The sequence below is a fragment of the Phodopus roborovskii genome, unplaced genomic scaffold (assembly GCF_943737965.1).
Source record: "Phodopus roborovskii unplaced genomic scaffold, PHOROB, whole genome shotgun sequence".
NCBI lineage: Eukaryota > Metazoa > Chordata > Mammalia > Rodentia > Cricetidae > Phodopus > Phodopus roborovskii.
Window position 1 is genome coordinate 28,604,367 of NW_026126480.1, and position 17,005 is coordinate 28,621,371.

General features: G+C 42.6%; 1 protein-coding gene across 1 annotated transcript in view; it reads left to right on the forward strand.

Annotated features, from left to right (window-relative positions):
- The window catches only part of Acsm1 (acyl-CoA synthetase medium chain family member 1), a 29,281-nt gene extending 16,092 nt beyond the window's left edge, over positions 1 to 13,189 (forward strand). The window contains exons 5-14 of the mRNA XM_051192802.1: positions 826 to 966; positions 2,361 to 2,520; positions 4,191 to 4,270; positions 6,070 to 6,193; positions 7,859 to 7,939; positions 8,413 to 8,514; positions 9,678 to 9,805; positions 10,677 to 10,776; positions 11,911 to 12,030; positions 12,895 to 13,189. Of these exons, the coding sequence (XP_051048759.1) occupies positions 826 to 966; positions 2,361 to 2,520; positions 4,191 to 4,270; positions 6,070 to 6,193; positions 7,859 to 7,939; positions 8,413 to 8,514; positions 9,678 to 9,805; positions 10,677 to 10,776; positions 11,911 to 12,030; positions 12,895 to 12,996 (1,138 nt within the window). The 3' untranslated portion in view covers positions 12,997 to 13,189. The remainder of the gene's footprint in view (positions 1 to 825; positions 967 to 2,360; positions 2,521 to 4,190; positions 4,271 to 6,069; positions 6,194 to 7,858; positions 7,940 to 8,412; positions 8,515 to 9,677; positions 9,806 to 10,676; positions 10,777 to 11,910; positions 12,031 to 12,894) is intronic.
- The last annotated feature ends 3,816 nt before the right edge of the window (positions 13,190 to 17,005 follow it).

The window sequence follows — 17,005 nt, forward strand, 5'->3', positions numbered from 1 at the left end:
GTTCCAGGACAGCCATGGCTACAGTGAGATTATTTCTCAAAACAAACAAGAATGAGAGTAAGAAACTGAATTTCTAATTACAGTGGAACAGTGGGATAGCAGCTTTAGGGGCAAAGACTCTCCTCCCTCTCCTGGGTACTAATAGGGACACCTTACCAGCAAGCCTTTAGGTAGAACTAGAGAAAGACTCCTTTCACCCCAGGAAAACCTCCTGGGAACATGTGTACTCACAGCACAACAGGAACCATGTGCGGCTTGCCTCCTTGGAGTAACACTTCCATGTTTAAAGCCATTTGCTATAACAGTAAAGAAAAGCAACCTCTCATAAAACCAGAGACATTACTGAAAACAGTTTAAAATCAAGAAAATGGGAAATCATTCAGATCATCCTGAGTCAGTGTGATGCCCTGTCTTACTGAGAAAAGCCAGCAGTGCTGGTGTCCCTCAACAATCAGAAGCATCCATTGGGAAGATGACCCAAGAACAAACAGACCAAAGGGACATAGCTCATTACCCAGACCTGCTGGGAGCATTGAATGAGTTCCCATTCCTGGCTCACTTAGAGTAAACTGCAGTATAAACAGTGCTAGCTAGTGTTCTGTAATTTCTTAGTCCATATATTCTTCACATTTTTCAACTAAAGACACACCAGCCCATTTGTGCAAATCACCCCACAGTTGGGCTAATGCCTGCTAGTGGTAACACCAGTCTGTCCTCCAGCCTTGCACATTTCTAGGTTCCCCACTCAGTGCTTCATGTTGCTCCATCAGAAGACAGGAAAACAACAGCGTGAGTTTTCTTCTTTTGCCTTAACTCTCTTTGCAGATCAGTATCCCCAAACCATACCTGTATTAAGTCAAAGATGAAGGATCCCATGGCCATCTTCTTCACCAGTGGGACCACAGGCTTCCCCAAGATGGCAAAGCACAACCAGGGACTTGCCTTCCGGTCCTGTATCCCTTCATGGTAAGAACAACTATTTAGAGGCTGGGGTCCACCTATAAGGGAAAGGGTGTATGTACATGGGCATGGTGAGGAGACGGTGATCTGAATGGAAGTTTCCCCATCTTGGTCTCTGGTTCAAACTCTGAGGGTCTGAGAGATGAAAGTCTGGGCTCTTGAATGCTAGCTGACACAAGGGACTCCTTTGGATTCTGTTGAGCACTCTCGGAGAGGGGAGGAGTGCATTCTATAAACCATGCAAGTAAAAACTCACTGTGTCTCTGACAGTGAGTGACAGATGTCCTGAGAGCCCTTTCTCTAGTGGGAAACCAGACATGTCATTTCTCACTAATGGAATGCCTGGAACCTAGCTCTAATGTTACGAGTGCCCCCCCCCCCCCGCCAGTCTGGTCCCACCACCACACCAGCCCCAAATAATACACAGAGAGACGCTGTATTAGATATAATTCTGTTGGCCAGTTACTAGTGTTTCTTATTGGTGAACTCTGTCTTAAATATTAACCTATTTCTATTAATCTAAGTACTTCCACGTGGTCTTTTCTTACCAGAGAGAGACCAACTGGTATCGTACCCTGTAGGTCCTCCATCTTGGAACTTCTCCCTCCTACCTCCTCTCTCCTCCTAGTCTCCTAGCCCCACCTATCTTGGTTTCCTATTGGCCAACAGTGCTTTATTCATTAACCAATAAGAGAAACATATTTACAGAATGGCATCTCCCATCACTCTAACAGGTCACCAGCTCTGACTTTGAACAAAAGCACATGGAGGCTCAATCTAAGCTTTGGTGAATCATTTCAATAATCTTAAACCAATTGTTTCCACCCCTTCCAAATTCCTGGTAGTATTCAGAACAGACTGAGCACTGTTCTCTGACTTATTAGCTGGAACAGGAGCAAGAGAAGGCAGACAATGAGAACCCCTCCTCTTCAGCACCTGGGCATTCAGCACCTCTACTAATTGCCTCCTCATTGCAAAGGATGGAAAGCCCCAACCACACATTTGAAGCCAAAGAGTAATGGCTAGAGCAGACCGGGGTTAGGCTTCAAACATTTCTGTTTAGATTAGGTTTTTATTGTGCCACACTGCTACTGTTTCTGCCACATAGATGCTTCCAGAATCACCAAGTGTTTTATCAGTGACTGATTCAGACCCAACAGGACAGCAGAAGACTGCCCCAGATTTTCTAGCGAAGGTCTGAGGGGTCATTAGCAGGGAATTGGTTTCCTTGACTTGTGTCCTGGAAGTATGACATAGTGGGACAACTGTGGTGCTCTGAAGCCCTGACACAAATCATGTGAAATGAGGGAGAACAGTGATTCCCCACCCACCTGAAATGCTCCTGAGCCCCCAACATGCCCCTCGGCAGCATAGCTGAGACCACTGTCTTTTGGAGTTAGCAGGAAAGTGTTCAACCTGAAGACATCTGACATCTTGTGGTGTATGTCTGACCCAGGATGGATTATGGCTACTGTGGGGAGCCTGATAGAACCATGGGCATCGGGGGCTACAGTCTTCATCCACAACCTTCCTCAATTCAATCCTAAGGTCATTACAGAGGTAAGAAGGCCAACTTCCCAGAGGATATGCGTATTTCCCAAAGGGGCCCAGCTGAGAAAGACTCAGGGAAACCCAAGAAGGCTGCACAATTTATGTATTTATTTATTTACTTATTTATTTTCTTATTTTACGTATTGATCCCAGTTCCCTCTCCTTCCCTCCCTCCCTCTCTCCTTTCTTCCCATGACCCCCTGCGACCACCCTCCCATCCCATTCCTCCCCCCACTCCACAGGGAGGGTGATGCCTTCTAGGAGGGATCAACAAAATCTGTCAAGTCATTTGGAGTAGGGACTAGGCCCTCCTTCCTGGAAGGCTGTGTAATTAAAGCAATCCTGGTCTTGAGCATCTCACCATGTGGGACACTGAATCAGAGTCAGAGTATCAGGATCACAATGTGAGCTGGAATAAAATACATCTTTCTGAGCTATTCCATGGACCTATAGACCAGACTTTGTGGGTAGGAAACCCATAATATGCATGTTGAGAAACTAAAGCAAGGAAGATAAGCCCAAATCTCTGGGGTTCTGCTCTGCTGGGGCCAAGTAGCAGATGTGGGGGTGAGGTGTGGATGTTACTTATTACAACAAAGTGTCAAAATTAAGAACTTGTAATATGACAAGACCAGCTTCTTACTCCACCTTTGTTATTGATTAGCATACTAGTCACCAATTGTAGCCTTAGCTTCCTTTCAAGGAACCTCTGAAACATAATTTTATTTATTGGTTGATAATATACATGTATATAATGTTTTTTTGTCAAATCCATCCCCCCCCCACTGCCTGCCTTCCAAATCCTTCCATGCCTTTTATCACTTCTCTCTTCCAGCCATGTGTACTATTTTCTTTTTAAATCTACCCAGTCCAATTAGTACAGCCAGTGTGTACATGACTGTAGGGGCCATCGATACAGAGATTCACAACTGGTCAGAGTACAGAGAATAGAATAAAATATTGTGACTTTCCAATCATCCCAAAAAGAACATCTATATCACACACACACACACACACACACACACACACACACACCACCACCACCACCACCACCACCACCACCACCCACCCACCAACACACACACACACACACCACCACACCACCACCACCCCACATACATACACACACACAGAGAGAGAAAGACAGAGAGAGGGGAAAAGAGAGAGAGAGAGAGAGAGAGCGAGAGAGAGAGAGAATTGTTTGTTCAGCTCCTGAAACTTTATCCCCATGAATCCTCTGACTTCATTTCATGAGCAACCCCATCTCTCTGTAGAGACCATGTTTGTTCGTTTCTTAATGCCCTACTAAATGCCATTTCCTCCATAAGTTCTTTGGAGCATCCACCCAATTTATTGTTCTCTAATGTGTACTTGACAGAACTCCATGTTTCTCTTATGACATCTACCAAAATCTTTATCATGCATGTCTTTTTCCGTCTCCTCTGTTATTATCTACCCTTTCTACTGCCTAACATGTTACTTCACTCTTTTTGCATTTGCTCCCAACAGTACCTGACACATGTCATGTATGAAATCTGTGCTAGTGTTCATGTATCAAAGGAGTTAACACAAAATTAAGTAGACCCTCCTGGAAGAAAGATCATAACCTAAGGGCTAATAATTGGCTAACATTTTTAACCCTGACTACAAAATAAAATTCCTCATCTCTTCATTTCCAGGCACTGTTTAAATACCCCATCACCCAATTCCTTGGTGCACCAGCTGTATATCGAATGATTCTTCAGCAGAAAAGTGCCAAGTATGTAGCACTGACTAGAAATAGCAATCTTGGTTAGGATTTTAAAGTATCTAATGTGCCATGGTTTTTCCTTTATATTTTTTCATGATGCTCATGTGCGCATGCATGCATGCGTGCGTGTGTGTGTGTGTGTTTAGTAATACTTATGAGTCTAATTAGCTAGTTCGAGACCAGGCTCTGTAGCCTTATACCTTTGTAAGTTTGTTCATTTGTGTATAGGTATATTATTTGTGACAAAACAAAAATGCAAAACTGCCTACAATGAAAATGAATAGATTAGCCAACTATTAAAAATACCTGTGCAATCACAACACACCCGAGACAGAAAAATAGAACTTTGTCAATGCCTCAGAGACATCTATGTGCCTCCTGTGTCCCATAAATAAAACCACTGTCTGTTTTCTTGTTGTTCAGCCCTCTATTTTCCTTGATAGCAACTAAGGAAATATTCCTGAGAAAATGGGTCTGCTTTTCATGCTTTTTAACTTTTATTTATACAATACAATCCTGTAGCCTCTGGCTTCCTTTTCCAAGATCATGTATCTGTGGTATATTCATGCTGTGTGTTTTTATGGTTAGTTTATCTTCATTGGTAAGTAATATCCTGTTTTATGAAAGTAGCACAATTCCTTTGATCATCCCACCCTACTGAAGATGCAGTTAGCCTTTGCCTGGAGTTATTGGTGACCAGTGCTGCACTTAACTGTGGTGCCACAACCCAGGTGAAGATAAATAGGCTTTCTGATGTTTTTCTATGGCACAGGTACCTAAGTCACAATAGACAGCTTCAACATTTTCCAAAGTATTAGACCATATCTAATACTTTCAGTCTTTGTCAAGACTGAAGGATTCCCATTATTTCACATCATTTTCACCATCTGCTCCTGTCAATTATTGTCTGTTGTTAGCACAATGTGTGTGTAGTGTTGTCTTATTGGACTTTTACTTTTCACTTCCTGGTGTTTGGGAGTTGGTCTTTAGCTAACCTAAAATATTTCCTTTGAAAACTATGGGCATGTGCATATATTCTAGAAACTCTGATGGCACTAGCTCTCTAACTCCAAAAGAAGGCTAGGTGCCAAACTGAGAAGCTGAATGAAACCTCAGTCATTTCCCTCCAATTATCTTCAGAGAATTCAATTATTATTTTGTGGGGTCCCTTTAGGGACATTCTATGAGAGAAATGGGAGAGAGATTGTATCTCATGATGCACCTAATGTAAGTGCTCCCCACAAAGCTCTGCCCTGAAATTCCTCCTCTCTGGATTTCTGATCTCTCTCAAATCCTGTTTTCTGTTACCTTTTTGTGTTTTCCTACAAACGTCCCAACCTGCCTTGATGTCCTACTCAAGCCTATTCCAACCCTGACTTTCAGCCTCTACACAGAAATAGAAAAGGTCCTCAGGCAGTATAGCTTTGTTACACCCTAGTGTCCTTTGGGGGTCTCGTGCCTCACCAGTTATGGTATATAAAGTTGTTCCTCTTAGATCCATAGAAAGGTTTTCTAGTGAGTATTCTTGTTTCCTTGTTACATCAACACCCAAACTTCACCAAAACATCAATGATAAGACCCAATATCTTCAGCATCACCCACGCACTCCCTGTCAGAAATATTAACAGAGACCTATGGGAAGGGAGTGGCATCCATCTGGCCATGGCCATCAGTAAAACAACAGAAGGTGGATTTAAAAGTGAGAATGCAGACAGATGAGTGATCTGAAAATGACAAATGCTTAAGCTGTTGATGCTTTATATTTCCAGAAGAGCATCCACAGCCTGACATATTTGTCTTCCCCTAAGTCTCAGATTCCCCACCTTAGAGCATTGCCGCACTGGTGGGGAGGCCCTACTGCCTGAGGAGTACAAGCAATGGAAGCAAAGGACAGGTCTTATCCTTCATGATGTCTATGGGCAATCAGAAACGGTAGGTAAACAGGCCCTTTCTGCACCATCTTGATGGGCTCAGCTATAGATCATAGTCAATGGGTCACTCATGACGCATTGTATGCTGAGGTCTTCTGTGAACAGCACTGCTCAAAGACAATGAAGTGTTTTGAGGTTCATGGTTAATTTATCCCAAATTTGCAGGGGGAAAATGTACAGCTTATCAACTCATTGAGAAACCAATGAACTTAAAGCTATTGGGCAAAACTTAAAAAGACACTTTGACACTATGCCTGGGAGTATTAGCCCAGGGGAGCCACATGAGGGAGGTGCGTGGAAAGAATCATCTCTCCTGAAATTTGGAGGCCATCAGCAGATCCTGCCAATTACACCACCACATCCTAGAGCAGCTACACGAAGAGGTGATTGGGAGCTGGCTTTCAAAGTTCATGTCCTGATGTTGAGGAGGATAACACAGGTTAAATTATGAGATTATAGTGGTAGTAGATGAGGAATCAAACCCTTTCTGTATATGCCATATGTACACATACATACATTGCTGCATGCATACACAGGCACACACTTAATGATATCTCAATGTATCACTGAGCTAGCAGATGGTCAGAGCATGGATGGTATCATGTACCTCCTGAACCTCAAAGACTTCATTAGTCTTTCAATCCAATACATTTTCATTAGTGTCTAATGGCTGTATGGAGCCATTTCCCAGTATCCCTTGAACTAATAAAGGAATGTCCTCTATTTCAGGCCCTAAAATACATTGAATATTTTATATATTTTTCACATAGTTGTCTGCTGTTTTTACAAACAAACAAACAAACAAGTCAGTGAGTTGATTTGTTTCTAACCTGAAAAATTATTCTGTATGGAGAAAATACCACAGGAAAAGAATGTTCTATAGACTCTTCTTGGGATGTGAATAATAACACTTAGTAATAGTCTAAGTACTGTGTAAAAAGTTCCTCCAAAGAGCCATGTGTATTGTGTGTGCCCATAGCCTGTCATTTAAGAGGCTAAGCAGAGGATCACAAGTTTAAGACCAGTTAGCACTCACTATAGGCACAATAAAAAAGACCTTATATCAAAACACCAAGAAAAGGGGAGGGAGAATTGTTCCCATACATGTTCAAGAACAATGAGAAATAAGTGTGTTCATTGTCTCGTTTTGCCAGAGGAGGAGACAGGCATACTCAATATAGAGCATTCAAAATAGAATGACAAAGAACTACATAGAGGAATCAAATTCACTGGGAAGACCAGTGGGATCAAGGGGTATTGGCAGAGGGAATGGCATAAAAATCTAAACCATCTCAACCTATTTCCAAGTTTCTGAGGCAGGATTCCCATCACTATCCAACAACCAAGTGGATATGTATGGTCAATACAATATGTATGGTCTCGGCCTTCTTGTGGCAAACCAAACATCCCTGGTAGGCATTCCACACTCCACCTGATGTGCTACAGCCTCGGGTTTACCCTCCTTTGTTTCTACCTTTTATCAGCCTCTAGAATCTGTAAGCCCTACATGTAATACAGACCCATGCCATGCTGGGAATAACAAGTATCCACTGAGTAGAGTTGAGTCAATGCCTTGAACCTGAATCCTATTCTCAATAAATGGCCTCTATCAGAGGTCGTGTGTGTGACCCTGCTTTGTCCAACCTTAGTCTTCTTTTGTGGACAGGGACTAACCTGTGCTGTCATCCAGGAAATGAAGATGAAGAAAGGCTCCATAGGAAAGGCCATATTCCCCTTCAACATCCAGGTCTGGTCCTAGGGAGCTATACTTTATAGCTCTGGTGAGGTTGGAGCCATCTATGGCAGCAGGTAGTAGAACCAGCCATCCCCTAGTAACCCTGCTCCTGTCTCCTGTTGTCCCCTGGTTACCCATGGGAGCTTCAGGTGAGAAGGGCATTACTGTGCGTACTGATGCAGCTCACCTTGCAGATAGATGCATCTTACATGGTGCATGGGAAAGAATAAATAACACCCTCAGGTAACACTGTCTTCCAGTTTGAAGACACAGCAGTAATATCTACATTCCCATGAAACAAAAAGCCCCAGGTCTTGGGCTTCACATTTACTGATTTCAAAGAATTCGATAGATTTAATCTCTTTTCTGACAGTTTCTCCATGATGGTTCCCATTTATTCTATTAGTGTCTTGTGGTGAGCCAGTCAGTGGCACATGGGGCTGAGTGAGTCCCTCAATGTGGAATTCAAAGGCTTCTTGTTCCAGATCATCGATGAGAAGGGCAACATCCTCCCACCCAACACTGAAGGATACCTTGGAATCAGGATCAAGCCCACCAGGCCTCTAGGCCTCTTTGTGGGGTATGAGGTAATGGCATCTCACCCCACCCTGCCTCAAGAATTCATAGAGGTTATTCTGCACCCTAAGACTTCTTCAAGCCTTTTCTTCCCTTCTGTATTTGAACATCACCTCACCCCCTCCCCATCTTCTGAGATTCTGACAGTGGATCCTTGGTGGCTTTGGTGTGCCCTACAAGTGCCTTGGGCTCTGCTCACTTTGCTACCTTATTTCTTTTCTCTTGGTACCTTATTTTTTTCAGTTGCTATATTTTCAGTTCCCTGGTTCTTTCTGTCTGTTTTAATATGTTTTTAAACCTTCTGCTGAATTCATTCAGTTGTTTTTCCATATTTGATCTTTACTCATTATATCACCTTGTTACCCACATATATGTTCAGTTATTATGTGTCAATAAAAAATACCCCTAGAGATTAGTTGTTGTCAAGGGATTAGAACTGGTGAAGGGAGAAGGATGGAGTGTATTTACCTTGTGAAGTGCCTTATGAAGCATCTCTGGCAATGACACTGACTGCCCTATAGGTTGATTACTATGGTAGGATGAGGAATTCATGTCTGTGAGCAAACTACATAACACACACACACACACACACACACACACACACACACACACACACACACACAATTAAACCACAGGAAATCTGAGAGAGATCAGAGATTGGATCAATGTCCATATCCTGACTGGAATATTGAACAATAACTTTGCAAGACATTATCATCATTTGGAGGAAATTAGATAAACGACATACAGGATTTCTTGGTATTGTTTCTTATTATTATTCCTCTTACTTTATGTTCAACTGTGTTATCATAGGAAAGCTTACGTTATGAAGCATCTGCCTCATGGGATTCACTTGAGGATCAGATTAGGTAGCACTTGGCGAAGGGAATCCCCTCATTCATGGTTGCTGATCCTCCTGGCAGTCCCAGCATTGCATATGTTGAGCTAAATAAAGCCATTCTCACTAGAATGAGAACTTTACTCTGAGGGAGAGTTCCACACAAGTAAGATGCTGTGTTTTAAGCATGAGCCAAATGGTGTTCGTGGGTGGAGCTACAAACTAATGTGTGAACCCGTCCAGATGTCAGGTGCAGAATTCAGATCCAGGCATGACCCCCAGCTCATCAACTCTGAGTTCACCATCTTCAACAAAGGCACTTCATTCTCTTTGCAGAATAACCCAGAGATGACGGCTGAAGTGGAATGTGGGGACTTTTACAACAGTGGGGATAGAGCAACTATTGATGAGGATGGCTACATCTGGTTCTTGGGCAGAAATGACGAAATCATCAATGCTTCTGGGTAGGCTTGGCTGGTCCTGGGCTACCTCTCTATACACTCAAATGCCTCGTGGCACCTTGCCTGCCTGCCATTCCTCATGCCTTGGTGACGGGACGAACCCTCAGCCTGACTCTGAAAAGAGCCATGCCTAGGATATCCTAATACCTGGGTGCCTGGACATCTCCACCATCCTTATAGTCAAAATTTTTAAATACAATGAAGTTCAAGGGGTAGGGTAAAACATATAGTTATGAGGAGGAGCCAAGAGTGTAGTGACACAGGCCTATAATCCCAGGTACTCAGAAGGCTGAGGCAAAAGGATCCTAAGTCCAAGGCCAGCCTGGACTACTTACTAAAACCCTATCTATCTCAAAAATTTAAAGGGGGCCTGGGGATACCCATGTGTGAGGGCCTAGGTTCAATTCCTAGAATCGAGAAAGAAAGGAAGGAAGGATGGAAGGAAGGAAGAAAGAGATAAAGAAAGGAAGAAAGAAAGAAAGAAAGGAGTGAGGGAGGAAAGGAGGAAGGCAGAGGGGGGGGAGGAGGGAGGGGCCTAAAAGATAAAATGGCACTCTGAGATGAGGGAAGAGAACACAGCATTTGCTAGGACACAGTTTAAGAGGCTCTGCTGCTGAGGAAGCTGCTTGGGCCAAATGCCAGAGCTCTGCTAGGAGCCAACACTCTTCTACCTCCCTCACCAGAAGTGCAAAGTGAGCTGTCCCCAGGAACACCCGAGCCAGATAGTTTTAATATTAGATTCTTCATTTTGAGGGTCTCGAGTCTCTGGCTGTCTATGACCTCCAACCTTGGTGTCAAGTGGCCATGTGACCCTCGAAGTGCAAGGCTTGGTACTCTGTAGCCCTGGCATCTGCTCAGAACAGTGCTTCTCCAGGTACCGCATCGGGCCTGCAGAGGTGGAGAATGCCTTGGCAGAGCACCCGGCTGTGGCAGAGTCAGCAGTGGTGAGCAGCCCGGACCCGAATAGAGGAGAGGTAAGAACGCAGAAGCCCATGTTGCATGCAGGGGCTGGAGTGAGAGAGGCGGGGCGACTTCCAAGGCCTTAGCATGAGCTGGAAACCTAGGAGGGAACACTGGTGTGAGTGTCCATTACACGGTGTGGTCACCAGGGACACTGTGTCCTTGGCGACTGAAAAAGGTTGGTATTGAGCAACCTGCCCTGTGCCAAATCATTTCACCCTTGAGAAATCCAATAGCCTGAGGCTTGAGATTTGGAGGGAGATATGAATGAGTAAAACCCATCACCCCAAGGACTCATCTCACATTCTCTTTACAGACAAGAAAGGCACAGGGAGCTTAGGTAGCTTGCTTAAGTCTTGCAATGAATAATGTAGGTCAGAAAGCCATGCAGTACATTTAAGATGCAGGCTCCCACCCTTGGGATAGCCCAATGAATTTTAGTTTCCTTTTTGTTGCTGTGGTAAAATATCCTGATGAAAAACAACCAAGGAAGAAAAGGCTTTATTTTAGCTTACAGTTATTGGTTACAGTCATCAAACACACATACACACACACACACACACACACACACACACACACACACACGAATGCAAGTTCCAGAGCATGTGTTCATTGGGTCAACAATGTCTATTGGACACTTATGTGTACCAGAACTTGTGCAAGTAAGTGGGAATATAACTAATAGTATAAAATAAATTATCACAACATTATTATGGCAATCATTGCTGTTTTGATTTATTATTATAATTATTATTGACCACTGAGTCCCAGACACAGAGGGGTTTACACAGAAAATACATATTTGATATTAATAATGGTGATGGTATTAATAACAAATTTATACAGGTCATGTGTTTCATACATACTCTGTGTTCTCATGGAATCTTTACAAAAACCCTTTGAGGAATGAGCTCCTATTGTACCCATTCACAGAGAAGGGAGTTAAGGTGAGGAGAGTCCGGGTGTTGTTTTTCTCAAAGCATGAAGTGGAAATGGGGCAAACACAGATTTGTACCTGGCCCTGTCTGTTTCCACATAACTCATCTCAAACATCAAGTCAAGCCTATGGTGGATTGTCCACCCAGTAAACATTGTTTAGCAAGCTCTGCGAGTTGGCACACACCTGTACCTCCATTCCCATTCTGCAGGTGGTGAAGGCATTTATTGTCCTGACCCCAGGGTTCCTGTCACATGATCAGGAACAGCTTACCAAAGAGCTACAGCAACACGTGAAATCAGTGACAGCACCGTACAAGTACCCCAGGAAGGTGAGCCCAGCTGGAGGACCCAGTTGGAGGACTTCAGCAGTTTCTGGGCTCCAGCTGGCTACTTCACCTCTCAGAGGGCAGCCATGGTGGGGTGGGGGATAGTTCAGTCAGCCAAGAGACTTTGTTTCTTCGGGAATCTCTACCCTGCGCCAGTAATGAACTCATCAGTGCATATTAACCAAAAGGAAAAGACCAGGAAAGTACCCAAAAAATGTATTTTTAATGTTATTTATTATCCTGTAAAATTTAAGAAGAAATTGAATTTGATACTTTTCAGGGTTTTTAATGTGATTCATAGTAAGAAATAAACCCTATCTTCCAACCCCAATAACATATATACATAATGCTAACAAAAGGAAACAAACTATTTATTCTTAGAACATAAAATATTATGTTGTTACATTTGTTTCAAGTGCCATGTGCAACATGCAATAATTAGTTACAAAATTGAAAAGTGTCCTGTAATTGAAGCAAGTAGTAAAGATTTTTTTTATTTTGCTTTATTTCACGTTCTGCAATGGAGGCTGACAGCACTGAAAGTCTCTTGTTCCTGTCTGTCACGGCTCTTCTATAACCTCTGCCCCACATCCCTCATCCTAGAATGTAGCTGCCACAGCAGTGCCTGTCTTGCCCTGTAAAAGATGAGGGATATTAGTGGCTGGCTCCAAACTCCACTGCCTGGAGAGGACAAGTTCCACTTCCACTCACAGTTCATAGGGCAAATTACATGATTATACCCTCCCTCGGGAATCAATGGAGCGCATGAAGGTGTCAACCTGTGGAGGGAGGTGGGGTGAAGCAGGGTGTGGGAACTGGAAGGAAACCAAAGCAGCCCTAAGTCAGGATGATTTTCTTCTCTACCAGATCGAGTTTGTTCCAGAACTGCCCAAAACCGTCACAGGCAAAATCAGAAGGAAGGAACTTCGAATAAAGGAGTTCAGTCAGAGATCAGCAACCAACCCATGATCAACCCTGTGCCTTGACACAAATCCTTGGCTGGTGGGAGTGGGGTGAACTATAGCAAGGGTAAGTTTGAAAGAGGAAAGCTTGTGTTTTCAAATTCAGTTACCACCTTTCCTGGGAGTCATTTGTCCTTTAGATGGCCACACTGAGCTCTCAAACTGGGTTTGTGAACAATAAAATACTAACCTGAAGAGCACCCTGTGTGGCCACTCATTGTGTGGATAGATGCCTTCCTTCCATTGTCTTTCCTACTTGTCAATCTGAAACCCCCCAGTGTTAGACTTTCCCTTTTGACAGCAGCTTCTGGAGGAACCTGTAGAGAGGTACAGAGGTACAGAGAGGTATGGAGGTACAGAGAGGAGACCTGGGCCAGAAGGAAGTCCACTGAGCTCAGCTTCAACTTGGTGGCAACACTTACCGGCCAAACCATCCTGTCCCTTCAACTTTGGATGAGTCCAGTATTTTTTTTTTTTTAATTTTTGCTCCACTCCCTAGCAATGCTGCTACTGCTGCTGTTTCCTAACTTAAATTTACTCTAAGCGAGTGAGCAGCCCAACTTCCAGGAACCCAGAAATCATGTTTATATCCTCTACCTTGCCCAGGGACCTCATAGCCTTAATCCCAAATTTTCCTCCACAGGGGACCATATGCATCCCTTCCTGAAGAACAGGAACACCCACCACCAGTCCCCCAGGGGTCCCACTCACTGTCATGGCCAAGATCCCTCTAGAGATAGGTACTCTTTTCTCCCTATAACCTCCTCTAGGGACCCAAAACCCACTTGTGTGGCACTCTGTTGGAGTAGATGCTGAATGACTACATAACCACTATTGGTGTCCTGTTAGCTACCAAATGGAACATGAGAGCCTGTGACTTAGGATATTTTACTAGGTGGTGTCAAGACGGACTTTGTTTTCATATATATTTGACCTGTGTCTTTGACCCTTATAGTTGAGGTTACTGCTCCCTCTCAGATAATGGTGGTTCCAAGAGTCACACTCTATTGCCCAAATTTTGAGAGTGAAGGGAAAATGTTCCAGAATTCAGAGATTGCTCTTTGGAAAGGATGCTTTGTTTGTTAGATTTTCTTTTGTAATAGTCATAACTATCAATTTTGTAAAATAATGATTGCTTTGTTGTGGTGCCCTTCTCCCATCTTTCTTTCTGTCTCCCCTCCTCCTTATCTCTGTTTCTCTCTGCTCTCCCACATTCCCCAGCCCTCTCTCTATCTCTCTGCTCCTGCTTTTTTCATGGTCAAGTCCAGGCTGCTGACCATGTTCATCTATTGCTTTCTCTGACTGTTCTCTCTCTCTCTCTCTCTCTCTCTCTCTATATATATATATATATATATATATATATATATATATATATATCTCATATGTACAAAAAAACCCTTCCCTTCCACCATCCTATGAGTGGCCATATTGTCCCCATCACTTTTTACCTGCAAAGCAAGAGCTGGTACACCAACACTCCTGCAAAAATTCCAGCATATCTCTGCATCTTAATTGACTTGGAAAAAACATCCAATTGAAGTGTGGCTATATGCATTCAAACATTAGGAAATTAATAGTTATTATTAGGATTCTTGTTAAAGAGAAAGTTCACTGCATGAGGCATTTTAGTTACTTTTTGTGATCTCCTATTTATGGCTTACATTATTGATACATTTGGACTTTATTCAATGATGTTGTTCTACTTTCTATTGCTGTGACAAATAGGCAAGAGATGCTTGGTGTCAGGACCATCAGGGCCTCCTTTCCTCTTCTCCTCCTTCCCTCACTCCATTCATGCATCAAGTGTCATATTTTGAGAATATCACAAATTGAATCCCAAGTATATGTCTTCTTAAATAGTTAACCATGACTGTCATTACCTATAATTCATTTTTATAGGTCTCTTTTTTTTCTATAAAAATCACACAGGACAAAATTTATGCACCTTTAATATATATTATGTCCGTCTTGACACCAACTAGTAAAATATCCTAAGTCACAGGCTCTCATGTTCCATTTGGTAGCTAACAGGACACCAATAGTGGTTATGTAGTCAGATGAAACCTGATGTGCAATGCCCTTCTGTATGCTGTGAATATGTTTTATTACCATTGGTCAATAAAGAAGCCGATTTGGCCAATAGCCAGGCAGAATAGAGCCTGGTGGGAAATCCAAGCAGAGACACAAGGAAAAAGAAGGCAGAATCAGGGAGATGCCAGCAGCCACAGGGGAAGCAAGAGCTATGAGCCTCAAAGTAAAATATGGACTAGTAGAAATGGGTTAATTTAGTTATAAGAGCTAGTTAATAATAATCCTGAGCTAACAGGCCAAAGAGTCTGTAATTAACATTAAGTTTCAGAGTGGTTATTTGGTAACTGGTCGGCAGGAGAGAAACCTCCAGAAATAGGGTGCCAATTTGAGGCATGTATATACACATAAAGAGAAAGTTAAAAAAAAGAAAAAGAAGATAAAAAGGATTCTAGACAAACAAAAACAGTCAGAAATGGCTTCTTGGTAGTCTCATTTTTTTCAAGTAGGCTCTGTCTGCTGGATGAGGACAGATGCATGGCTCCTTTAAGAGATGGCTACTGCATCACTCTCCCTGTGGAGTTGGGGAAGATGGGATGGGAGGGGTCCAGGGAGCATGGGAGGGAGAGAGAGGGTACTGGGATTGATATGTAAAATAAGAAATATATATATAGAGAGATAGAGATAGAGATATATGAGAGATGGCTTCCTGGTTAGTGCTGGCAGCACAGATGGCTCTTTAGGGAGGTCCTGCTATAGAACACTTAAACAGGGTTTATGGGCGGTACACTGTAAGTTACTTGGTGACTGTGTGGACCGGCTACTTCCCAGAGTTGTGGAGGTGAGCATGGCTCCTAGAGCTGTCAGTGAACTTAGAAATGGTTATTGGTTATAGTCAATCTCTTTCTAAAAGGGGGGGGGCAATATGATATGTAAATGATGAGGAAAGGGCAGATTATTATGATAATAAAAAGGGGAAAAAGGGTAGATTATTGAATGTACGTTAATACAAAAACAACTTTTAACCTCAGATCTTTTTCATTGGCATGAATTTTGGCACAGTGATACAAATTTCAAGTTAATATTGTTACACTGTATATATATTTATTCTTATTTAAAGGATTTTTGTGTTGATACAAATTTAAGGTCAATTTTGTTATACTATATGTATTTTTTTTCAAGACAGGATTTCTCTGTATTGTCCTGGAACTAGCTCTGTAGACCAGGCTGGCCGGAACTCACAGAGATCTGCCTGTCTCTGCCTCCCGAGTGCTGGGATTAAAGGCGTGTGCCACCAATGTGAGTATAGTTCTACTCTTGTTTAAGGTATTATGTTTATGTAGCTCACTTAAAAATGTAATGTACAGTTAAGAAATATAAGTAATAGTCATCTATAATAGTCAAACTTATAATCACGTTAGTTAGGTTTTCTAGACATGTAGAGATATATTTTAGATCGACAGGTAATCTTCAAACATTTCAAAGACCTAAAGAATATGGCATTTAAAATGTTTTAAAAACTTAGACTTTTCTCAACAATGAGACATGTCTGCTCCTGGCAGCCCCAATTATTTCAAGAAGATGATGGGCATTTCAGAAGCTCCTTATAGAGTTTGCTTTCAAAGTAGCAAGACTAGTCATTTGGGCAAGAAACTACTCTTGCCTGAACTGCTTGATGGTATGCTGTATAAGGTGGACATGTAGGACCCATAGAAAAGTAACTGCTGAACTTGTCAAAACAAGATGGAAAGGCCCTTTGGGATTCACGCTTCATGAAAATGTCTGCCAGATATTCTGAAGGATACAGAGGAAAATAAATGATAAATTTTGCCAAAATAGGGGAGGTCAGTCCTTCAAAGTTCCTGCTTCACTGAGAAATCTTTCAGACATTCTAGGCCTACAGGCTGAAGATAGATGTCCCAACATTACAAAAAATGTTGAGTAACTGTCCAGGCAGCCAGATATCTCTGTTATTTCTAGAGTTTTAG